The sequence below is a fragment of the Corvus kubaryi genome, unplaced genomic scaffold, assembly GCF_017639235.1.
Source record: "Corvus kubaryi isolate FWS band 111438036 unplaced genomic scaffold, C.kubaryi_AGA036_p1.0 37292, whole genome shotgun sequence".
Classification (NCBI taxonomy): Eukaryota; Metazoa; Chordata; class Aves; order Passeriformes; family Corvidae; genus Corvus; species Corvus kubaryi.
In genome coordinates, this window is record NW_024581091.1 from 861,717 (window position 1) to 887,321 (window position 25,605).

At 49.4% G+C, this 25,605-nt stretch overlaps 1 protein-coding gene across 7 annotated transcripts in view; it reads right to left on the reverse strand.

The window, feature by feature from the left end:
- The window catches only part of SHROOM3 (shroom family member 3), a 118,878-nt gene that overhangs the window by 20,381 nt on the left and 72,892 nt on the right, over window positions 1–25,605 (reverse strand). For 4 of the 7 annotated variants that reach the window (XM_042026895.1, XM_042026892.1, XM_042026893.1 and 1 more), the window contains one exon: window positions 6,038–6,166. In XM_042026895.1, the coding sequence (XP_041882829.1) occupies window positions 6,038–6,166 (129 nt within the window). Of the gene's footprint in view, window positions 1–536; window positions 4,618–6,037; window positions 6,167–10,963; window positions 10,988–18,743; window positions 18,867–25,605 lie in introns of those variants that run through there. The other 3 variants (XM_042026898.1, XM_042026899.1, XM_042026897.1) reach the window with 3 other exon arrangements.

Sequence of the window (25,605 nt, forward strand, 5' to 3'; positions counted from 1 at the left end):
TTGAGTGAAGACAAATAAATCATTAGATCTTTAACCGGTGTTACTTTGGTGTAGCTAAATTGCCTTCAGCAAAACCAGGAGCAACAGCTGACACTTTGGCTCGGGAGGCTGTAGGATTTAAAAATGCAGAACTGTAATAACAACAACAATAACAAATCAACCTCATCACCTTATCTTTTATATATTCTGTACTGTACTTGTGAAGGCATTAGGACAACCTTATTACTGAAAAATTCTCCACTTCAGATAATAGACAAAGTGATCCCTGTGTTGTAAATGCCAAGGCTGGAAAAAGACACTCTTGGTTCCTCACGGACACCTCCAGTGATCAGATAACCCGGGCATCCGGGTCAGGCTGGCATCACAACAAATGCCTGGGAGCGAAGATACCTGGAGAAGTCAGCGAGATGAGACACAAGGCTGGCATCTAAATGGCAGCTGTAACACAGACTACGGGCTGGATACTGCCAGCTCACACTGTAGACTGGAAGACAAAGGGAAAGGGAGAGTCTTTAATCTCGTCCAGCCGCCGTTACCTGGCTGCTCCCCGTTGCTCTGCTGGTCCCAGTGTTTGTCGACGGAAACGTGCCTGGTCCAGCGGAGGCTCCTCAGTGGCAGCCTGGCACACTCTGCGAGCAGTCTGGGCTCCAGGGACCACATTCACATCTCCGAGGCCCTTCACCAGGAACAGCTCTGCAGCTTTCTCTCATTAGGAAGAGCTGAATGTGCTCTTCTCTGTAATGTCTGGGGATTATTTTTATATTGTATGCAAAACAGGAATGGAACTTTACGAAGACGCTTTGGCACTAACTCTACAAATGAATCAGCATCTGAGGCTTTCTTCACAGTATAACTGAAAGGCTGAGTTATCTTTTTCTCAAGGTTACAAACTAAAAGCATCCAGAAAAGTGTATTCAGTCTGATTCCTGTTCTTCACATACTGTTCCTTGCCAGTTCTGGAGTACACACACAACCTGAGTGCTCTGCAAGTTCAGAAGTACCTCAAGCCCAGCATCCTTCAGGAGTGCAAGTCCTTCAATGTGAAAAGGCCCATCTTCAACCAGAGCAAACAACCCAGCTTCTTCAAATTGCCATTTGCATTTTTTCCACATCCTTGGAAAGCTAAAGAGTGAAAGCCAGAGATGGATGTTGTGGCTGATTAACCAACACTCAGGGTCATCAATGCCCCAATAAACTCATCTTTTTCTACTCCCGCAGAGCTCGCGGGGAGTTGCTTTCATCGTTCTCACATTTGTCAGAAACACCATCCAGGTGCCTGAAAAGAGAACTGTGAACAAATTTTCTTGTACCACTGACCTCATGCTCATTTTTCTCTGCCCCCACAAGCTCCAAACCCCTCCTCAGCAGAGACAAGGAATGCTGAAGATGAAGGCAGCAAAACCTTCCAAGGAGAGCAGAATCCACTTGCAGATCCAGGCAGGAGCAGTGGTCACCGGGGCACATCTCCATGACCCGGGGGGATGGCTCTGACGAGCAGCTGGTGTCAGTATGTCCAAGGAAGATGGGACAGGGCAGAGAAGAGAACTAAGGCCAGAGGGTCAGTCTGCCATCACTCACAACCACAGTCCCTGTGGATGTGCTTTCCCCCAGCAGCTGTGTGGCGGGGTGGCTGTGTGGGACTTTGCTGGAGCTGGAAGGGATAGCCATGGCCTAGTCCATCACATGGGGAGGTGGGAAGGGATGGGGGCCCTGCAGCAGAGACCCTCCTGCTATAGGAGAAATGAAAAATTTGGATGCAAGTGCAAAGCTTGTGCCTCCTGGATCTGATCCCAAGCTCTGAGTCACAAGAGAGAAAGCCAAGAGGGCAGCTGCCCATCCTTACCACGTCATCCTCACAGCAGTCAAGATTTCAAGCTGGTGATAATTCTAACCTAATAAAACCCATGTGGCATGGGCACTCTGTCCTGAGCCATATCCCGCTGCATGCAGCAGCAGGATCTTTGTACATGGAGAGATCCTGATCCCAGAAATTCACCTGTGCCCTCCTTCCAGGGTGAGTGTGCACCTGCACCAACAGAAAGCAGCAATGACCATCTGAATTCTCACTGGGATGGACCTGTCTCCAAGATGGACACACTAAAGGAGCGGGAGCACAACAAGGAGATGTTTTCCAGACATCCAAATGCATGGCTGCAGCCTCTCTGCCCAGCTATTAGGGAGGAGATGAAGGAAAAAGTAAAGCACTCAGAAGCCTATTAGGATTTCGACAGAGCAAGGCCACAATCTACTCAAAGCAACGTCGCTCTTAATTAAGGTTCAGTCATGGTTCTAAAAATAAGCAGAACAGACGAGGCCAATTAGAAAGGAGTCGGACCAGAATCGCGTCAGCTTGATGTGTCTTTCACTAAATCTCTCTTTTTAGGCTCACAGAGCCCTTCTGGTAAATTCTGGGGCAGGAGGGACCTGGAGTGAGCTCAGTCCCTTCACAGTTTTGACTAAAAAGAAGGAAGACTCATTAGAAAGACCTGAAGTCTGTGAAATGATATTTCACATCATGGATCTTGGCCAACAGTGTCTCCTCATCTGTAGGGGAAAGGGAGAATCATACCCACACCCCCCACCCCTCAATGCTTAGATGACAACTTTCCCTAAGTAAAAAACACACTGAAAAACCCTTCACTTGAGAACACTTGGGTGAAGTGTGTCAATATTCTCAATATTCTCATACCAGGACACAACCTGCTTTTCCACCATATGTTCATTTTGCAGCTCCTAGAGAACAGCTCCCCACGCAGCAAATCCCTGTGGACTATCTCACAGTTTTTAGCAGTTTCAGTCTTAAACCAAAAAAAAAGGAAAAAAAATCCCTTAAGCAAAACCCTTCATGCCAGTTCAGGGCTCTGTCGCAGACCGGTCCAGCCTCACTGCTCTCTCCAGCTCCTTTCCCAGAGGCAGGCATTGTGCCTGTGTAGTGCTTCCAGCTGACACATCAGACACCATTTGTTTTTCCCCTTTGATAAGCATCACTGGGGAGGTCTGGGTTGCATCAGACTGGGCCCTGAGTGCCATCTGGGAATTGGGAGACAGGTACCAATCTCCCTGAAGTCTCTCTGGGATCAGGAAGAAGAGAATCAGAGGTTTCTGCTTAGAATTCCTACCATTACCATCACGAACTCTTTGGAAAAAACTCTCCACCATACCACTGGGAAGAAAATCCCTGTGTGGAAGCAGAGATGACAACCATCATCTAGATGTGCATCTAGAGACAGACTTTTTCTACCGGCTTTTCCTGACAGAAGTGTGTTCAGCCACAGGCTACAGATGGAAGTGCTGGGATCGCTCAGAGGTGATGGCAGCTGTGAGCAACGGGCGCTCCTTCGTTGAACTTAGGAACAGTCAAACATTGTAATTAATGATTATTGGTCCTGCAAGTCACACCTCTGTGTTATCACATATCTCTGGGAACCCCCAGGCTATCTAATCCAAGAAAGGCATTTATCCAGTGTCCAGCAAAGGAAACAAGGAGTGCAGGGCTCGGAGCCGGGCTGTGCGCTGCGGCTCTGTCTTCCCTTCACCCCAGTGCAGGGCTGACAGGCAATATTTAGATTGAGGACCTTTCCCTACACAAAGAAAGGGTCCCACTGGCATTCCCTGACACTAACCAGACACACGCTTCGACAGGAACAGAGGTGATGTATACAAACTTCACTCTTCTTGATTACTGGGTTCAAGGACTTTGTCCTAGCAGGATCTTCAGACAGCTTTCTATTTTGAAGACAGCATTATCAAGCAACACAATAAGTGTGATTAAAATTGGAAAATGAGGAGTATTTCAGATCTCTATTTTGTGAAGTGCTTGCCACCAGGATAGTCCATCTGCGCTGTTCCCACAGGACTGAAGCTTGGACATGGAGAAGCCAAGAGAGCCTTCAGCCTGGTACTTAGACCATGCATAGGTTACAAAGAGGAGCTGGGGAGCACAGGATTAAAGACTCTCTGCAACTTTCCTCTTCTTTCTATAATTTTACTGTTTCCTTTGCTGCAAAAAGAGGAAGAAAGAACACACATGGAAAAGAAGCAGCTGACTGACTTACAGTCTTTGAGAAGGACCCTGTTATTCCCTGTCTTCTCCAGGGATTCACATCATCTCCCAGAGCACGGGCAGAAAATCCTAGCGGCCAGAGCCTGCAGTGGCTTCCCTGCCCGTGGCTCTGCAGAGCTGCACTGATTTATCCAGACTGATGAACTAGTCCCACGGGCTCAATTCAAATCATTTTTTCTCATTCTTCTCTAGTCAGTAAATTAGTTAAAAAGACAGAAACCAAGCATAGCTTAGATTCTTTCACACCCCGATATCCAACACACAGCAACTTGCAACAGGAGAGACTTGGAAACAATGGAAGGAATGTGTTTTCCTTGCCTCGTTCAGTGCTTAGGAGGAACTGGGTGGGTGGCAGCAGGAACGCTGCTCCATGAGCCCGATTATCCAAATGGAACGTGGACAATGAGGCACGGCAGGTAACCAAGGGGATCCGCAGGGCAAGGCTTCAGGCAGTAGCTGGGCTCTCCCCTGAGCTACAGGGCTACAAATCACAGGCAACGCTCGTGAGCTCCACATGCAAGCGCTCATGGAGGAAGGAGAAACGGGAGAGAAGCAGCAGGGCCTTTAGGAGGATGTGTGGAGGTACAGGGCCTTTAGGAGGATGTGTGGAGGTACAGGGCCTTTAGGAGGATGTGTGGAGGTACAGGGCCTTTAGGAGGATGTGTGGAGGTACTCGCACACGTTTAGGGGGGTAACAGGGTGAGTCAAACGTGCCGGGGAACTGCACCCCCTGCCTGGCTGAAAGCAAAGGCTGCTGAGTCTGAAACACCCTCCCACAGGCACATTCTTACACATTAAAGCAGCTTCCTGTTCCTAACTAAAGCTCCAGCCCCAGTTAAACTGAGATGTGCAGACACAGCCTCCAACACTGCCGGAAAAGTAAAGCAAAACATTGGCTCTGCACCCAAAGGCAAGTTTATCCAAGCGAAACACTCAACTCTGGAGCTTCTGTGAAGGTCTGCTACTAAACTGATGGGCAAGAAGGAATTACAGAGGGCATATGGTGAACGACTCATTGCTGTAGAGAGGTGGTAGATGTAGGGGAGCTCCTCTCCCAGATTCACTGTGGGTCACATACCCGGGGAACTGCAGAGTCCCACTCCTCAGTCAGAGATAAATTCCTCCTCGATAAAATCAGCTCGAGGAGATACTCCAGCCTCTAAAATCTGCTCTATCCAAGGCTGGGTAGGGTCAGCATCCATGACTGCCTGCAGTGGCCAGAAGCTGGAGCATCTCCACTAAGGTCAGGGAGGTTGCTCCAGAGCTGCATCCACGCCGATAAGATCAGAATGTGGAATTCCCTTCTCAGCTGCTCACTCACATGCACTGGGCCACATTTCCTTCAGCTCCAGGAAAGCAGCATAGCTTCTTGACTTCAAATAAGTCAAGGTCTGGCCCAAAGGCAGTGCTGCCAATAAAACCCACTGCCTCGACTTCATGGTACAAATCTCAGAAGACTGAGACACAAAAATCTATGAGGTCACCCAGATTACATCTGACTGATGTAAGAGGCTCTTTTGATGCCAGTAAAAGCTCTGCCTGAGTAAATGCTGTGGGATTTCGTCCTAAACTGCGTGGACAAAGGAAGGGAATCAGGCTCTGCCACAACACCAGCCAATCCAGAGCAGTTCAGGGAACTGATTTCTGAAGACATTTAATCGTTCAAAAATGCAGACAGGTACTCAGCAGTCGCGAACGCCAAACTCTCACTGAAACTCCCAGACTTGGAAGAAGCTAGGTGGTTTTGGAATGCCAGGCACCTGAAGCTGGGGAGTCAGAGAAGACTTACACCCCTTCTGTGGAGATATTTTGGTTGAGCATTTCTCATGGCCTTTACCAGCACTGACAAAAGCTTTTGAGGAGGAATTTCAGCACTCCTTCTCCGTGAATGCCCCACAGGCACACTGGCAGCCAAAGCCGTTTTCCACCCGGTCTCTGCAGATGTTGCAGGGACACAGACAAACACATTCTCACCTGGCCTTCAGCCGTAATTTGACTCCTGCTGCCCACGTGGCTTTGCTGGGCCGGAAGTCAGCGGTCACGCCGTCTGGGCTGAGCGGGCTGGGAGAGAGCTCTGTGCATCCCTGTGCTGCATGCGTATCCCTGTCAAAGGAAAGCAAGGACACGTAAACACCACCACGCAGAACCTCAGCCCTTTTAGCCAGCGCTTCATCAGGATTTTAGGAAAGAGGGCAATGCACAGACCCGGAGGGCAAGGCAGGGGCCTCAGGCTAGCTTTTACAAAGTGTGAAGTACATGTCACAGAAAGCCATGTCTATCCTTGTTTTTCTCCAACCCGGCCAGTGCTCAGCTCTTCGAATGTCCCTCATGACTGTTTTGGAGGAGCTGCACAATCCCATGGCACACAGGAGCGAGATCAGCTCCAGCACCCACGGCACAAAACGCATTATCCCGCAGCTGCATTTGGGAACCCTAAATCCCCAACTATGTGGTTCCACTGTGGGATATGCTTTTACCACATATAACCACCTTATGAGAGCTCAGGGAATGCTCTGAACGCACAAGAGAAAAGCCAAGAGAAAGGTCCACACATTGAGAGGGAGAAAGAGAAACCTGTCCTGCCCCCTGTACTGATATTTTCAGAGTCAGCAAACACATATTTACCCTGCTCCAAGTCACACAAACACCGTGTAACCATCGCTTCAGCTCCTTCCTTCCCCCTGGAACGCTCCAGTATTCCCACTCGCTCCCACTTTCAGCCCTGAAGCGCGGAAGAGATTTGAAATTCCGGCTTGCTCAAGGAACCCCCACGCTGAATAAAAGCGGGGCTGAAAGGCCCCCCGCGCCTCTCCCTGCCCGCGGCAGGCCTGGCCCGGGATAAGCTGGAATTGCCTCTTGTTGTGTGCTGAGCCCACATGCCGGCATCTGGGGCTTTGGATAGCTGAGATGGCTTGGATGCCATTCCGGTGAGAGACCGGCCGTCTTTGTGTCCGGCTGGGTCCTCCCCCGCGCTCCCTCCCCGCGCCCCCACGTGCCAGGCAGGAATGTTAAGCCTCACACTGCGGATGAGATGCAGCAGGAAAGCGCAGCAGCACTTTCACCTAGATTAGGGAAAGCGACTGGTCCGGAACGGCCTTTTTTTGCTTGCCCTGCTTATCTTCATCCAATTTTTACCCCAAATCCTGCCTTGGCTGCCTTTTCTTTCCATGTGCCAAATCCCGTCCTGCTTTGTCTCTGCCACTCCTCTCCTCTGAGATGATGTCAAGCCCCTGATCAAACTTGAAAGGTTCCCTTCCCTGCTCTCATTCCAGCCTCGCTGTACACCAGGAGCACAATCTCCTTTATTGCAGCCCTGGGAAGTGCCAACACCCTTAAATGCTTCGATTCTCTTTGCTCACCAAGCTCACCATGAAAAATTACCAATTTCCAGAAGAGATTTCACTGCACAACACGGAAAGGACAGAAGGCCTGTGACAGATGAGGATTTAAAAGATTGCATATAAGCAATTTATCTATACAAACAGGTCTACGATTTTGTGAGCAAAATATATTCACAGTTTCAGCGTCTGGAGGACAAAGCCCTGGGCTTCCCTGCTTGTTTCCTAAAGAGCAGAGTTTGGCTCTGCCAGGCCACACCACAGCTGTACTCCTGCAGTGGGGAAAGCTGCTCATGCCTCCTCTCGGGCCAGCTGTCTCTGAGGAAGCCATTGACAATATTTAGGGCTGGGAAACTGCCCCTGTGCCAAGAAAAGAGTAATCAACAGCCTGAGGAACTGATATAAAGGAGCAATACAGCTCCCCAGGCACCACAGCCCAGTGATCTTGCAGCACTTAGGCTGGTTTTTTTTCTTTTTTAAGAAAAAACAGCTTTTGAAACATGTTAAGGAAGCAAGAGACAACACAGACTCTAAACTCTGCTGCGAGCAGAGCTTTCTGAGTAAGTCCCTTCCAAGCATTCCCATATGGACCCACACAGCCTGACCCTCCACGGGCAGCCCCAAGCAGAGGGAGGGAGGATAAGCAGCTTGGGTGTTCCCCCTCACAGGAGCAACCCGTGCTTGCCAGCATGCATAACCTTGGGCTTTACCTCACAGAGACAAAGACACGTTAATTAGTGTCTCCACGGGCTCTGGAGGTGCTCTTGGGGGGAACAAGGAAATGCAACGGAGTTTTTCTCGAGCCTCTACAAAAACTGTAATTGCAGAGCTCCGTGTGGCACGGCAGGCTCAGTAAGAGACTGAAAACCAATCAGCCAGTCTAGAAATAACAACATTAATCAGGCCCAGTGGGAACACAAGAGATGAGGACCCTTCCACCCGGGAAGCACACCCACCTCAGGGACGGAGCACAGCCAGAGGGACAGGGATGTCCCCTGTGAGAGCACGGCTGGCAGGGCAGGGAGAAGAGCTGAGGCCAGCCAGGGCTGCAGGGCTGGACACCTCTCCAAACAGGACCCCAAGCCCAGCACCTGTCCTCCCCTTGCAGCCTTCTGCCTAACCTGGCTGCTTATCTCAGAACTTTTTCTGCAGCATGCCTAGCTAAGGCAGCTCAGTCTAACAACCAGGAGGGTGCTAATCCCTATAAAGACATTTCTTTCACCGTAACATGGTGACAGCCACTCTTGTACAAAGGTGCTGAGGGCCTACCTTTCCTCTTGGCTGTCCTCACACCTTTCTCCTTAGAGCGGTCCTTCTCCGAAAGCTCCAGCTGCCCCGGGACAGCTCTCCAGCTCCTTGTGCAGCACCCAGCCCGATGGGATGCTCTTAAAGCCTGGGGCTGCATTTTATTTCGGGATGCTGCAAAGGGCCTCACAATTCCATAGCTAAAACGTATCCCTGGCAAGGAGGGGCCTGCAGTTGTTCCTTTTGTTATTGAGTTGTTTCTAAAGCTCTCAAGTGGGAGACAGGAAACCCAGCACACAGAGTCTATTTAAAACTCCTTTACCTCCCACCTGAGGCTGGCAGCTGCCTCTGAAATCTTTCCTTTTCTGCAAAGTTCGTGTTTAATTATGAATTGTTATTTATACTTGCCACTTCCATGGTGCCTTTGGTATTTAATACCACACATGTCCATGAGTACACTCTGCTCGGCTTTTCCCTCATCTAAAAATATGGCCTGCTTGGATATTTTCCTTGCTGCTTGCTTGACAGTGAAAGAATACAGTGCTAGAGATTTAGGGCTTTTTTCAAGGAAAGCCTCCCTCAGAAGTTTCAGTGCCCCCTCCAGAAGAAAGGCAGCACCTCCTGACCCCACATCCATCTCTCCCCACACGGCCAGCACGGCCTTTCCACAGCAGGCATCTGTGAAACTCTCCCTACTTTTCACCACCTTCTTCAGAGCTCTTCAAGAACGCATGGGTGGCCTTATTTTATATTAATCAACTCCCTATAAGACTGGTTTGCCAGTTGCTGCCATCTGATGTCTCATGGCCTTCCCGAGCTGCCACAGTCCCTGCAGGACTCAGCTGCTGTTTCAGGGAGATCCTTTGCCTCTGAGCAGGGCCGACTCTGAGCTCCTCTGGCCGCTTTATCTGCCTCCCGTGCTGACCTCCCGTTACCTGCTTACTTGGAACGTTTCACAGCACTTATCTTAACCTTTTGGGCTCCTGGCTCTTCTTCCTCACTTTCTTCAGTCTTCCTTATCCTTATTTACAACCGTCACATTCCAACACAGATTGGTTTTCTAAAGCCAGCCTGGACAGAAAGTGTGGGTGGGTGTCTCTGCCCAGCAGCTCTCCCAGCAATTACCGGAGTCTGCAGAGATCATATTCTTAATTAATGAAACTCCATGTTTCATAACAATAGTTCCCTGAGCAATGGCAGCAGCAGAAATCACTGCTCTCACTGAGGAAATGATGCAGTGCGAGCTCAGCTGCCTGGCTGTAATTCCCAAAGAGGAGACAGATTTTGCACAGAGAAGAGGCACAAACCCAGCTTCGGAAGTTTTGTCTGCTCATAGCATTTCTTTTCCAGCACAACAGCCTTACAGTTCTTCTGGCTGCACTACCATGCTGTACTCTGCTTCTTTGCTTAGCTTCCAGGGATGAGTCTAGGATATGCCTGAGATCAGCCATAAACAGCACCTGGAACTATGTCTAAAAATTAACTTCTAAAAAATTTATTTTTCAGAACAGTTATTTTTTAATGGACCCACCTCTTGAAGCCATGATAACTGAGTTTAAACTGATACCTGGTTTGCTGCCATGATAATAGATGACCTAAGTCCCAGAGGATCCAATCCCCAAATGTTAACGGGTTTAGTAATTTTTAATATCTTGTTACCTCTAAGTCCAGTGTTGTTCTAGCAGAGAGGATGGAGATTAAATTCTCATTTTAAAATAATTTGGGATCAACAGGAGTATTTGTAACCACTGTCAGAATTAAAAGCTATCCTAGAAAAATAGGTGCTCACACAATGATGCATCTGAAACCGAGATTAAAGCAAGAAACTCTTCTTCCAAGTTCTACAGCTATTTGTAGGCATTTCCTGATATTCTTCCCTTTGTATTGAATCAGAACCTAAGAGGAAACCCCCCTCCGCTACAGAAACAGCCAACAGCACATCACAGACACAAAAATATGGAGAAGCAGCAACAAAGCCGAACTGGGCTCTGACAGGCAGGAAGGACCCAGAGGAGTTAAAGCTGCTGGTTTATCCTCATAGCACCCCACGTTACACAATGTCACAGGGCAGCCTGAGATCCCCAGCTCAGCCCAGTGACATAAGGAGAGCTGGGCAGCTTCACCTCTGGCTATCCTCATCCTGCAGGCAAGCTCTCAGCAGCTGATGCGCTGGAATTACATCTCCTTGGGAATGCAAACGCCACCTCCACGGCAGTCCCCCATCTCCTGGCAAACAGCAAGCCCTCCTGTCTCCTCCATGCTGTCAGGGAGAGGGATGCAGAGGGAGAGAGAGATCACACTCATCCCAGGCACCGACCTTGCCCGTGGCCATCCTGCTTGGCAGATCCTCCTGCTCCGCCTGAAAAGACTGGATTGCTTACGTATTTCTTATTTTGTTACCTCCTGTGGCTGGTCCAGAAATAGCCCGTAATCCACATCTCTGTCACGCTCCCAGAATCTCCTTTAGTTGCTCTGGAAGTGCCCTGTGTGTCAGAGCACAAAGGCCCAGGTGCTCTCCTGGTAGCAGCAAGGTCTGCACAGGTTTGTTACTCTGTGCTCACGGGACCCCCAAGCTACACCAAGAGCCAAGACCAGCTGGAAACACGTGGGCAAAACAACTTTTTCATGAAAAAACATTTATAAATTGCACTGAAACCTCTCACGCTAATAATCTCTAAAACATTTGCTGGAGAAAGTCTCAGTCCCTGGGTAAAATCTCTTGCTTGTGACTCAGGACATTCACCTGAGATGAGAAACAGCCAGGTTTAATTCCACAGTCTAAATAAGGCACATGAGGAATTCAAGGCTGGTTCATGGATCCAAAACACAACAGGAAGCACATTTTCATCCTAAGCAGAGCAAGACAGAGTTTGAAATCTCAATAAGGCTCTGTTGAGCACATGAATCTTGCGACTGAATTAAACATTCTTTCCAGAGATCTGCAGCAAGATCCAAGTCTCAAGTAGAAACAATAATATCCATGTCTGGGATTCAGATGGGTCAGTAAAGCTCAGGGGAAAAAAAAACCACGCAACCCTAACCCATTTACAGTGCTGCTGGCTGCTGCTTCTAAGAAACAGGACTACTTAATGCACATTTTCTGTACACATCACAGGCACATCCACCCTGATACCTGGTAAGACAGGATTACTAGAGCTGATCTTTGTGCCATAAGCCAATCACCAAAAGGGAAAAGAAGAACTTTTCCAGGAACGGTGCAGAGGGGGCTTGTGCTTTTCTACCTGCACAGGCCATTGCTTGAAGGCAAATTAAAGACATCACAGGATGGTGAATTTTAGATGGATACATCCCCCATTCAGGCACCCATCGCTTTCAGTCTAACGGCTCCTACATGGAGATTCCGAGCACGCAGAATTTCAGGGCAAACCAAGAGAGGCTGAGAAGTCACCTGGAATTAATCCAGACTCACAGCTTTCCTTCTCGGAGGGCTCTTCACTCAGGCAACTCCAACTTAAACAACCTCAATGAGCGCTGACCTTCAGGTCCACTGCGAAACAATCTGGAGAAAGGACACCACGTTTACCCTGTGCAACACTGTCTAGTCCTACTTGTCCAGCATTTTTCTGGCTTCCCCTTTTCTCTGGGATTGGATGGGTTTTAGTTGACCTGACCTCAATCCCACAATCTGGCCGCGCTGTGTTTGCACAGCCCCACACAAACCAGCTGCTCTGGCGCCGTACCTGTTTGCAAGCAGAGAGCTGAAAGGAGCCCTGGCATTCATTTGGGTTCCTCACTTCATTGGCCAAGGGATCTTTGAGAAAATGAACTGCCTCTTTGTCTGGGAGAGAGCCCTAATCCCCGTTTTGCCCTGGAGGATTACTGGGTACTTAGAAAGGCACTCACATGCACATTTTTGGTTCGTGCCAGCTGCATTTGGGCCCACAATATGCAGCGTTCCCTTTGGTCTTTAGCTTTGACAATAGGCATTCCACTGCACCCAGACCTCGACCCGGAGACTGCCACCCTTTTAAAGGCACCCTAAATCCACGCTTTCTGAATTGGGGGCCTTCCCTGCTTTGCATGAGCAGTTGGCCCTCGGAGGCAGCTGGGCACGCAGCCCCGCAGCCCACAGTCCTTTCTTGTGCTGCCCAGCCGGCGTCGGAGCGCACAGTTCCCTGCGTGGCTCTGCCAAAACGACCTGGATCCTGGCTGGAAGGAAGAACCTGTAGGGCTCAGGCTTTAGCTTTTATCCCTAGTGAATTCCTGGCTTTTTGTAATAGAGGTTTACGATTATACTCTATCACAGCTTGCGGTTTGTGCCCCAGTACCACCCAGAGAGACTGTTCCCAAAGTGTGCTCCCTGCAGCTCTGGCCCAAATCTTTCTAGGGCTGTGGCTTAATTCTCAAAAGTTCTAATTCAGGATGAAGTTCAATGGAAGCAAAGGGCTCTAAATCAGTACTGACTTGAGCAGCACTTTGCCTGCTCAGGGAAGATCTCACCTTCTCAGGAGGAGACAATTGAGAGGTGACAACTGTCCTGGTCTGTCAAAAAAAGTGGCATGTCATCCATCCTGCACCCCAATTCTACCTGCAAGTGAAATGCTTTCCTGCAACTTGTGCTCAGAGAGCTTTAACCCCCTCAGAAAACAGATCTACCTACTTATTGTGTCAAGACAGGAGTAAAACCACAGAGAAATGATGTTTTCATTCTTTTCTACCCCACGACTAACAGGACTATCCTATAGACTTGCTCTTGACCATTACCGAGCGTCTCTTGAGGTTTTTCAGAGACGCCTTTGGGGACAATACGGGATCAGCTTGGGGAATCAGAGCATCTCCTCTCCTCATGGGCTGTTCAGGACCAGGAGGCTGTGAGGGACAATCCTTCAGACCTGGCCATAAAAGACTGGGATCAGCTCTCTCTGTGGTGCATCAGATGAAGATGATGCATGGCAGCGCTCATGCCCCCTAAGGAGGAGGATCCTTAACACACCTGTCTCTGGAAGGACCAGGGACACCACACACAGGTAAATCAGCATCCTGACAGCTTCTGGGGTATCCCCACACTGAATCGTGTGGATCTAGAGTCTTTCTGTATAAATGATAACATTTAACTTCTCTTACATTACACACACCAAAGCAGAAGATGGCTCTAAAGGACAAGTGTAAATGAAATGGAAAAATGTAACTGCAGCTCCTACAAAGAAAAGCAGCCACAAGGAGGAAGGAAAAGCCATGCTCATATAATATAAAGATTAGTTTCCATTTTAGGATTTGGGAATTGAAACAATTCCATAGGAAAAACCTGCAAACCCTCCATGCTGAAACAATAGTTACGTTCACAGCAAGAGATGCAATAAGCAGAAGATATTTCCCCACAATTACTCTTTTTACACTCACCCTTCAGATCAGCAATGTTTTCCAGCTACAAAAGGGCCATTCTGGGAGGGGGTGGGTCTGAATGTCAGGCAAGACATATCCTACCTGGGACCTGGCCACAGGGTGCAGACCTGAGACCTGAAAGGCAAGCCCAGTCCTCACTTGGAAACCTTTCCACCAGCAGCGTGGAGCTGGGGCCAGGCTGGATCTGCTGGTGCAGCTCCTAATATGTTCCATACAAACCAAATGAGGTCAGTTCAGACCAACAATTTAAATGGTTTAAAGCTAAAGATTAAGGGAGTGCTTACAGGAGCTGTTCCAGTGGCGGATGGACGAGGTTTCTGACACTATGAGCAAGTGGGGCATTAACCTCTTCCGCCAGCACAGCTGGATCTTTCTTCCTTGCCTGCACTGGTGACACCCTGCACTTTAAGGAACACACCCTGAAATTTTAGCCCAGCAGCTCTCCTACGGAAATGTGGATGTTACCAAAGTGCTGCAACAGTGACTCAACTGCGTTTTGAAAAACTGGTCTCGGTGATTTGTACTAAAGGAGTGACAATCTGAGCATCTCTTCAGAGCGGGCAGAAGAAAGCCTCATACTCACATTTGTCACAGGCACAGTGAGCACCAAGAACTCAAGTCTGCAGCTGAATTGTCTCTCAGCTCTCTCTAACCTGATTATTTGCAGTGCTTCCTGGTATTCCAGATTTTAATTGCAGTAACTTGAGGGGTGGAGTGTAAAGGTCTAAATCTCCTTTACAGGTGTTGCAATGCCTAATCCCCAGAATATGAGCTACTCCTTATGAGCTGCTTCTCCATCCCACATGCCAACCTCTTCCTGGACAAATTCCTGAACACCTTACTCAACACAGCATTCCATTCACTTCCTGGGGATTTCAGCAGGAGATTTGCCCAACTAAGAAATGAGGATAGATTGAGTAAGGAGATGAGGACTTGACCAGCTGAATGAGAGAGCCCAAGGCAAGTGACAGAAATGCTGGCTGCTGAGATAATAAATATCTGTTTGTCACTCAAAATATTTTTAGCATCTGCCAGTCTGGCAGAGATGAGCTCGGAAAAGGATGAGGGCTGCAACCATGACAAGGAACATGAGATGAGAGAGAAACCCTTGGCCCCTCTTGCCTGGTCCTACACCTCAGTGCATCCCCATTGCTCTCACACAAACCACCCCAAAAGCACAATTAGCCTTCCTGACTCCACTCCGCCCCCCCAGCAGGGAGCCATTTTAGGAGCATTAGGAGTTGTCTACACTGAGGAGATACCACAAGCATCTTTCCTGTACACAGCCCTGCATGTGGGATCTTTTCCATGCACCCTGCCAGCAGGAAAGCTCTTCCCCATCACCCTGTCTACTGTGTTTTGGTCTGATGATCCTGAGCCTAGACCCAAGTCATTCCTTGCGCTCGAAGCAAGATCTGAAGGTGGGTCTCGAGATGTTCTTCGCAAGCACTGCAGAGCTGGATTAGCACCTGCAGAGGCTGCGGGAAGCTCACCTGGATGAGGTCAGGGGCTTCCCCATTGATGCTGCCCTCCAGTACCACTAAGGTGAAGCACCCCCAGGAAGAGTCAAGAGAAATTCCACTACAGGTTAGCATATGGCTTTGACTTCCAGGGAGAAGCCTCAGATCCTCCTGGGTTTCCAGGAACATGAAGGTTCTGTGCTGTAGATGTGAAACCTTTCACAGTTCTTGGGAAACCCAGAAAACCCCACTTAGCCTAAATGCCTGTCGCCTTTTAATGGGACTTTCGTCACATCAGACACATCTTAAAAATCCACCCAAAACACTCTGAAACAGCGTGAGCTGCACTTCCTTGGAGCGGCCGCCCCCAAGCACATTAAGGAAGCACGGAGGAGTACCCACAGCAGTGCCAAGTAGCAGTCTGACCTGAGGCCTTCACAGCAGTTACAGGTTAACAAGACATCAAAAACTCTTCTTCCCCAGTGGGAACAGCAGCACCCTCTCAAAGGAAGCCACACCCTCGCTAGGGACATGCAGTGATTTGGAGTCACAGCCTGGAAATCTCTGCATGTCAACAGGAAAAAGGGGAGCAATATATAACCCCCCTCCCAGCCTCTCCTCATACACAGAACACGCTGTGCCATTGTCATTATCAACACCCCTCCCAAAAAGACGCCTTGGTGGAGCCAGTTCCAAACACAAATTGAATCACAAGTGCCAAACCCCTTCGGAGAGAAAGCAGCAAACCCAAATCCTATTAAGCAGCCATCAGTGTCAATATTTATTCCTCACAGATCAGGGACAAGTGGCCTAATGAACACTGTCAGACTGTGCCTGGTGAGATGGAAGAGGAAGGGAATAGACAGACCTGGGGAAAGGACATCACATTAATCAGCATCACCCCTGCAAACCCCTTGACAGAAACAAGGTAGTAAACTCAGGAGCCACTTAGAAACTAAGCTCCCTTTTTGCTTCGACAGTGATAGCCCCCAGCTTCCAGCCTGGAGGTTTGGCATCCTTCACAACAGAGCCATCGGGCCCCATAAAACCTTTTCCTTTCAATCCACCTCTCAACACACACCTCTCTCTGGTGTGGCTTAACCACTCCCTTCCCAACACAGAGCAGATCCGTCCCGAGGTGTGGCCTGCAGGGAAACTAAGCACTCTAGCCAGCATGGAGTAAGGGGGCTCCCAGGCAAACAATGTCTGCACAGGAAGACAAACAAATCAAACCATGATTTCATAAGGCAAACTCCTTGGCTGCAAGAGTCACTCCAAATATCCCAGCTTCTCCCTGCAGATCATTCCTGCCCCTGGGGGGTGGTATAGGCCATTGACTTCTCCCTAGCCTACATGGGAAAACACGGTCTTAAGACAAACACACTCCAGGCTTGGTATTTCCATCAGGGCTGTAGCTGAGTTTCTAGAGTTATGCCTTACTATAGCACATATTTGCTCCCATCTGTGCAGGGAAATTTAAACTGCCATAGTGTGACGAGGATGCAGCCATTGTGCACAGGGGCCCTGTCCCCACTATAACTGTACTGGCCAGCAGTTATCATCACGTACTTTGCTTAAATTAGGCTGAAATGGAGTCTGTCTCCAGCCCGGAGCCCGTTTGTAACTGCAAAGGAATCTGTACCCTCCACAGCACACGAGACAGGATCAGGTCACCGCTGGAGAGCACTTGGCCTGGCTATTTTTATTGTCTCCCTGAATACTTTTCTTCAACACCATTTTGAGTTGCTGAAAGAATAGTAAAGATGAGATTTTTTTTTTTAAATAAAAGACATGCTGATAATCCATGGGAACCATGTCCTTTTAACTTTTGGATGTTTCTCAAATCTCTGCCCAGGATGCTGAAGGCATTTTGAAGGCGCAACATGATGAAATCTAATCAGGGTGAAGTGGGCTGGTTTCATTTCCATCAGATTCCTCTTTCAAAGGCATAAATTTACCCTTCTGATCCCAACCTCTAGAACTGAGCCAATACAGCAGTTACTGCTACATCAAAAACCCACCCAATCCCCTTCTCTCGTGAACAACTGAAGACGGAAATTCCTCATGCTTCTTTAAACCCAAAGGACATTGCCACTAATTCAAGCCCTGGTGCAACTTGAATGTAAAGGATTAGAGAAGTGGCTCTCATCTGAACACAGGCAAGCATGCAGCAATGCAGCACACCAAGGGTAGCCAAGCTTTTCATTCCAGTTAAACTTGGGAACAATCCCCTAAATCATGGTTTCAAACACTCAGGTTTTCTTCCCCAGTGACTGATACTCTCTGAGTAGTGTGGCTACAGTAGCCTGATCCTGCTGACCATGAGCCATTCTCTACTCCCACATCCAATAAAGTCCAGCAGCTTGCCAGCGCCAGCCACAGTCACTCCAGGCCTGAACAAATGTTAGCCAAGTGGGAATCACACAGGGCATTATAAAACACCCTGTTTGATGTCATATCCTCCTGATTTATTTACTTACACTGCTTCTGGGGTGAAGAAGCCCGGGGATGGGATGGACCAGGCCCCACCACGCCAGCTGCTCTGCAAACACCATGTGAAAGACGACTGCTCACCCAGAGGGCTGACCATTAAAGCAGGGTCCACCCTGGCTAAACAAATGCAGGAAGGATGTTTTCCCCATCGCTGCTGTTCCCTCAGCAGCCTTCCTGAGTCCATCTGCTCACTGATGCCAGCTGCATCCTCCTGCTAGAGCCCAGCTTTTCTCCCATTGCTGCCAAGAGCTAGGATACCCTATAGAGGGAGAAGGGCTCTACATTACCCTGCTTTTATTCTCATAAAAAATCTCTTCAGGCCTACTGAACACAGGGGCACTTGTGGAGGCCCCTGGCTGCTGCAGGACCACAGCTTGCCCGTCTCCCAGAGGCAGGGCTCCCACGTGCCACGGCAGCAGCCCTCTCTGCAGAGCAATGCCAAGTAGGCTGCAGCTGGCCTTGTATGTCCTTATTGCCTTTTGAGTAATGTTTTATAGTTAAACTTCTGGCCTGCTGACCTCTGGAAGATAAGCTTCTGTGATTATTAAATGAACTTCCCCTTAAAAATTACAGTAATCCTGATTTCAGTTGAACTGAACTTCCCTCTTTGATTTAAGAAACAGAGGTGCCAAGCACCATTAATATGGGCCAACAAGCTCTCAATCCTCTAAATCCCCATATTATGGACCTGCAGAGCACCCCTCCCTCTCCCAGTTGTAGGCTGGCCTGGACTTCACCCCTCTTAGTCAAAGGAGTTTTAGGGCATTGATTTTTCCCTACTGTCGTTTCTGCTGGCGTCGAGGAAGCTCTGGACTCCACCTTGCAGTACCAGAGTCAGGCCCCCACGGCTGAGGAAACACAGCGGGCTGCTGAGCTTCACCCCACTGCTGACAGGGCTGAAGAGGGCTCAGGCTGGGGATGAGAAATGCACGTGTTTCAATGGGTGCTGCTGGTGGCACCTAATGTCACTTAAATTTAAGGCTGGCTTTTTTAGGCAGAAGAACATACAGAGATCAGAGTTTAAAACGCATTACAGCTGGGAATGAGAAAAGCAGACCTCTGGAGACCTCGTGGGCAGAAGAAGTAGGGGAGAAAGTTGGAGTGAAGGCAAATGAGGTCTGTGGGTCACATTCCTCCCAAATTTACAAAGAAAAATGCTGGCTGATAATGTTACATTTGAATATCATTCTCTTCTTAGCCATTTAAAAGAGTCTGTGGGTCATTCCAACCAGGTGATAAAACTTCTCAGCTTCTGTCCCAGTATCTCGTTGCAAGGTGCCTGCCAGCAGAACTGCCTGCAGAAACACTACACTGCTTACTAAAACATGTAACAACACAGTGAGAGCGCACACGAAACCTCCCGCTGCTCTGATGTGGAGCAATTGCCCCTAGAGAAAGAGCATTAAAGGGACCTTCAAGCCCCGCAGCTCTTGCCCAGCTGCAGCCCGGACAGTGGGATGATGCAGTCCAGGACGTGTCCGTGCAATCACAGCACAAGGACGGCGTTTAACTCCCACCTGGAGAACCCCTCCGAGCAACGAGTTTCACATACGGACCGGGGAAGCGCGGCGCGGCGGGGTCTGATCCTACACCCCTTCCCTCCCCGACTGCTTCTTCCCAGCATCCAGAGGCTCCGAAAACACCGAACAAGAAAACAGCAGCTGGAAGGGGAGGGGGCGGGCGCCCTTCTCCGGGAGACTCCGCCGGTGCCGGCCGGGCTGCGGGGCCGCCGCCTTTTGTTAGCTCGCCCTGCCCTGCCCCTGGAGAAGGAGCGCGCCTGCCCCGCACCCCGGGCAGCCCCCGCACGCCGGGTCTCGTCCGCCCCGCCGCCTCCAGCACCCCGCTCCCCGCGCATCTCCGTTCCGCGCGCAGCCCCGCTCCCCGTGCATCCCTCGCTCCCGCACATCCCCGTTCTCCGCGCATTCCCGCTTCCCGCGCATCCCCCCGCTGCCCGAGTTTTCCCTGCTCCCGGCCCGCTGCAGCGCGGTCCTCCCGCAGCGGCCGCACTCACCGTGCCCCGGGGCGCGGACGGCTCCGCGCTCACAGCCGCGCCGGGCGAGGGCGCCTCCGGCCGCCCCCGGCAGGTGCCGAGACGGGCAGCCCGCCCCCAGCACCGCCCCGCACCGGGGGAGCCCCCCCGGCACGGCGGCTGCAGCCCGGAGCCCCCTACAAGCTCCTCCATCCCGCCACAGCCCGGCCACCGCATCTCCATCCCCGCACCAGCATTGCGAACTGCCTGAGCTCCCGGCCGGGCGCAGACCTCAGAGAACTGGGCTCCCTCCGAAGCCCCGCCATTCTTCCCCTGTCCCTCTAGAAGTCCAGTCGCACCTTCCCGTAAGTCAGCGGCCGTTTCGGTGCTTCCGACTGCCCGCTGAGGTCCTGCCTCGGGAGCGAGGGTCACGGGCCACAGCAAAGCCACGTTACTGCTGCGGTGGCTTTAACAGCGTCTGCTGTCACCTGCTAGGTTCGTTTCATACAGGACACTTAACCGGCAAATGAGATACATTAAATTAATTTTAAAACTACATGAAGCTGAATTGTTGTGTCTCACAAAGGAAGATAAAGGCAGAGACAAGATAAATAAACCCTTTCCATTTCTTGTATTGCTGTGAAAAACTAAAGAAAACCCTTCATGCTGCACAATGATTTGCATTACAGGAGAAGGAGTTCAAGTTTCAAGAAAGAATTCGTACTTCTAATGCCCTGCTGTTGGCTGGCATGAAACAAGCACAGTGCTATGATGGAGCTGAGCTGGTTTGTGCCTAGGAACTAAAGTGGCCAGACCTGGTGGTGTGGAAGTCTTCGTGGCTGAAGACTGCAGGATTTTATTTTCCCCTTCCCAGTGGTGACATTTTGTAGGTGAAATGAAGTCAGTTTCTGCTTTCCCACCCTGCCACTTGCCATCCTCATTCCTGCCCTTTTGATGCCAAACACCTGCCTCTCCCTTTCTGCTCTGTACCTTCCTTTAAGACTCCTGGGTTTTTATCTGGGGGCTGTTTCCTCTCAAGGAGTGGCTCCATGTTCACCCCTGTTTTTTGGATTTGCGTGTGGATGTGAATACAGCGCCTGCTCCTTTAACAATCCCTGAAGTCAAACTCCTCTGCAAGCTGCTGGCAGCACCAGAGAGCTGTGAAGAAGGAAGATGGCAAGTGGGAGAATGGGAAGAAAATATCTTATGAACCCAGAGACGTGACTGAAGGAGATGCCGGAAAAATTGCTCTTCACAGTATGAGTATCTGGCCCATAATGATCTTTTATCCAGGAATATCCAAACATCACCCGAAAATATCCCTATTTTATAAAGAAAGTGACTGGTATTTTACAGAGTGAGGAAAAGGGATGAGATCTTAATCTGAGCAGGAAAGAATCCCACTGCCAACATGCTCTTCACAAGAGGCACTGGCCTCCCTGAAGCCATTTGTTCACCCACTGTTAAGCTATTGCAACATGTTACATAGATAATTTTATTTCTGTTTATAAGTAACTTATTCTGGCTTAGTTTAAAATGGTTCCTGTTGATCTGAACTAAAATATTGAATGGGTGCATCTGTATCAGGTCAAATTATGCTCAGCCAGTGCTACTTTTCATACTGATGTCTCTCTCCCAATCTGCAAACTCATAATCAGCAGCCTGAAATGTTGAATACTTCATCAGCTGCAGAAATCACAGTGATAAACCAGCATGGGAGATGCAGAAAAAACACCTGAGGTGATGTTACAAAGGCAGTGAGCATTATGTCTGAGTCCTAATGATGAAACCCATCACGAGGTGGCACTTCTCTCAGCAGATTAAGTGCCATTTCCCGTATTTTTTTCACTTGTGCTTCCTAAGGAGAGTATTTGGTCTGTGTAAAACCTGGGTGCTGTCACACACCTGGTTTGTGATGGCTTTGAGCTCTCACGGCTGGATTTCTACCAGGGACAACAACACACTCTTCCCGTGCACATGCCTAAGGGGATGCGTCATCAGGATGGGTTAATAATTTCAACAGCTCTAGATGACTGTCTTGTGACACAGAAGGGCAGGTTTGGGAAGCAGGATTAAACAGGCTGGAAGTGAGGGTGACTCGAGTGGTGCCTGCCTTCCCGTCCCCTTTCACGGCAAGAGGCCCTTTCTGATCCAAGCCGAGCACACCCATCACCCAGCTCAAGAGCCAATGTCTGTAGCCACCAGCCAGGGTGATGCTGCTGCCAGCAGAGCTCCCCTGTGCTCCAGTGTCACCCATTGGAGGCATGGCTTTTGCTATCACCTCTCCCAATGGCATGATTTCTCCCCTCTCTGACTGGAAAGCTACATGGAACGCTGTATATTCCCACACCAGCATGTGCAGTGTGTCACCTGCTCAGGATTATTCCATTAGGAGCCAGATGGACCCACGATAATTTGCTCTGTGAAATGATCCCAGACGGTTTTTATTGATATTTTAAACACTTTAAGTGTACTTTGCATCTTGACCAGCCATTTGGCAAGATACCGAGCAGCAAACAGGGTCACAGACGTTACCAGGCAATGAAACAAAGTCCGGTTTTGGGATGTGATCATAAAAACCCATGAACGTTTGTCCTTTTGTGAAAAAAAAACAACAACAAAAGCATTACCACCCATAGCATAAACCTGAGGCTCCCCATAACCTTGGACTATTTACTGAGGCATGATAGCACTTAGGATAGCACAGGGACTCGCCCTGAGGCAGATGACAGGCAGCTAATCCAAGTGGGATCACTGTGAGGGATCACAACAAGCACATACTGCTGACAAAATGAAACCTTCCGCACAACTTCCATCTGTGCTGCCCTGGAGCAGCGAGCACAGGTGCTGCGGGGAGCTCTGGCTAATAGCAGCCACAGCTTGGAGGTGCTGAGTGTCCACAGCTCACCTCGAGCCAGTGTCCTGGCTGGAATGCCTCACGGGCCCTACACATCTAAACCCATCCCAGCCACACCCTGGCCTTTGTGCATTTCCCTCCTGATCCTGCTTCAACGGAAAAGTGTTTGTTGCCTGTTCAGTTGGAGCAGCGCTGGATGACATGTCCTGTATGTCACGCCACAGCTCAGCTCCCACCCAACTATCTCCAGGACTTCTTGCAGCAGGACCAGCCTCTGCACCCTTCAGTGCTTCTTCTGGAAAGAAAAGCCCTTCCATACAAATAAATGAAAGAATGTCTGTAACAAAGCAGGATTCCTCCACCGGCTGACCCTTGTGACACCAGTATCAAGTATTATATCCTGCAAGGGATAAGAACCAGGGGGAGGACTCAGAGGGCTGCTTTTAATATTTTTTGCCAGATCTTGGTTTCTTACTCAGTGTTTGCTTCCGATGGCAGTTTAATCCTATTTAAGCACAAGAGCAGAAATCATATCATCTCCCTCAACAATCATGGGTCTTTTTAAGTTTTCCTCTGTCCTGCTGGTGTTCTCACTGCTTTGAAAACGTCTATTCTTTGACTTACAGAAAACCTGAAGAAATCAGAGCTGGACCCTACAGTGCCCAGACAGATTCCGACCTGTGTCTCCCAACTGCAGCAAGTTGCATTGGAAGCAGAGTGAACTACGGCAGAGACAGATATGAGTTGGTGTCTGGAAGGTCCAGTGAATCCCTTGCCCCTCTCCCTACCCTTTCCCACCTGGATAGAAGCAAGCAGGTAGTTTCACTTCAGCTCCCACATCACAGTGAACAGGCAGGGTACACACTGCTGCCATCAGCTCCAGGGCCTGCCAGCTGGGCTGGAGCAAGGACAGAGAGCCTAAAAACCCCTGTGTACACACCACCGTGATGGGCATTGCCTTTGTTTGCCTTTGGGAGTAGATGAAGACACCGTAGGACTGCCACATCCCATCCATTCCCAGAGATGACAGGAATGTCTCTGCTGTGGGGGAACCAAAGACTCAGGCATTCATCCAGGAGTCTTTTCTCTTTTGTTTTTTCCTACTTGCCACAAAAAAGCCTCCAGTGTTCCTGTTCTCCACCTGCCTGGGTCCCTGGCAGCTGGATGCCTGGTACTGCCATGCCCAGTGAACAGGGTGCTCCCAGGGGCATGGGATAACCAAGGAAGCTTCCCTCTTCCTGTTTAAATAAAGCTATGAGGTGGGAGAGCACCACATGCCCACAGTGATGGCACTAGAGGAGTGTCCCTAGATCCCTGTGCTCCCCCTCATTCCACACTTCCCCATTTTCCCAGCCTCATATTTCTGGCAATGTGAGCTGCTGGACACAGGGCTGGGATACGGCTGGTTCACAGAGATGGGAAAAAGCTCTTATTTGATGTATGAAAAGACAATGTGAAACAGCCCCAAAGGAACCTGTCCTGTGGCTGTTCCTCGTGCCCCTGGCTTCCTGGGCATTGCAGATGCCAGGCTGCAGCACAGTGGGGCCCATCCTGCATTTGCTCAGGCAGCTGTTGTGAAATGCAAGACCCTCATCACGTCTGCTGGGGGAGGAAGGGAAGGCGTGGGATGGACAGAGGAAATAGGGTTTTGAGATAAGCCATGGGCTGCATTGAAGAAGGATGATTTCCTTTGAGGAGTGTTTGTAGTGCTGACCTACCCACAGACCATGAAGAGTGAGAGCACGGAGGGGCTGGAGCCAGGGCCATCAATCAGGAGGGAACAGAACTCCCAGGGAGGCTCCGGTTTTCCAAAACGTGCCCAGTCGCCTTTTGGTTTGGAAAACCTGAACCCATGAGTTGTTCAGAGCCAGGACTCTTTGAATCCAAGCCTGTAAAGCTGGGGGAAGTTTAGAGAAACTCCCTGTCTTGGCTCATCTCCAAGTCAAATTAACTCTTGGAAGGTGAGGAGGTGTTCAGATAAGTATCAAATCGCTCTCTAATGGGTCAAGGCCATTTTTTCCAGTGAACAAAAGGGATTTTTATTGGATCTCTCTTACACTGCATATCTCAGACTGAACTTAAGATAGCTGTGAAAAAAATTAAGAAGTGAGGAAGTCCAAATCCTGCAGCAATGAATAAAACCCATTATTAAATTTCCTCATGAAGACTTCACCCAAATAAACCCAATGAAAAATCAGTTTAAGATTGAACTGAGTCTGGATGCGAGAGGATTCTAAGGAAATTCACTATTACGAGGGGAATTCTAAGGGGCATTTGGAAAGAAATCATATATTCATATGTGCCGACTCAGGGGAGTTAATTCCTAATGTTTTTATTCAACTATCCTGTCTTCTGCACTGAAACTTTCTAGACTATGTCCCTAAGTTTTCCTTTGGTTCTTGGTACCGCAGTCACTGTGAGCACCACTCTGTGTGTGGAGATATTCCTAAGAGAGAAACAAATCATTATGACAGCATAAAGAGGAAATTGTGGAAGGCTTCTTAAACACTTCAAGGAGAGGAAATGTGCAGAAAATAGATGTAAATCCATTTTTCCTCCAACATCCCAGAGAGGTGAAAGGAAGGCAGCGAGAACCGCAGTTTTCTCTTGCAGTGAAAAAAACCCTCTTTCCTTCTGAGCTACTGACAAAAAGATTTAGGGAAAAGAAGAGAAAAAAAGGGCATTTGTACAGTGAAGAAAAAAGGGAGAAGGCTTTGAAGACCTAATTAACAGACTCTGTCCCAAGTCACTTCAGTTCAGCTGCATCACAAAACTTTGACAGAGATCCATGGGACCACAACAACCTGCCCAAGAGA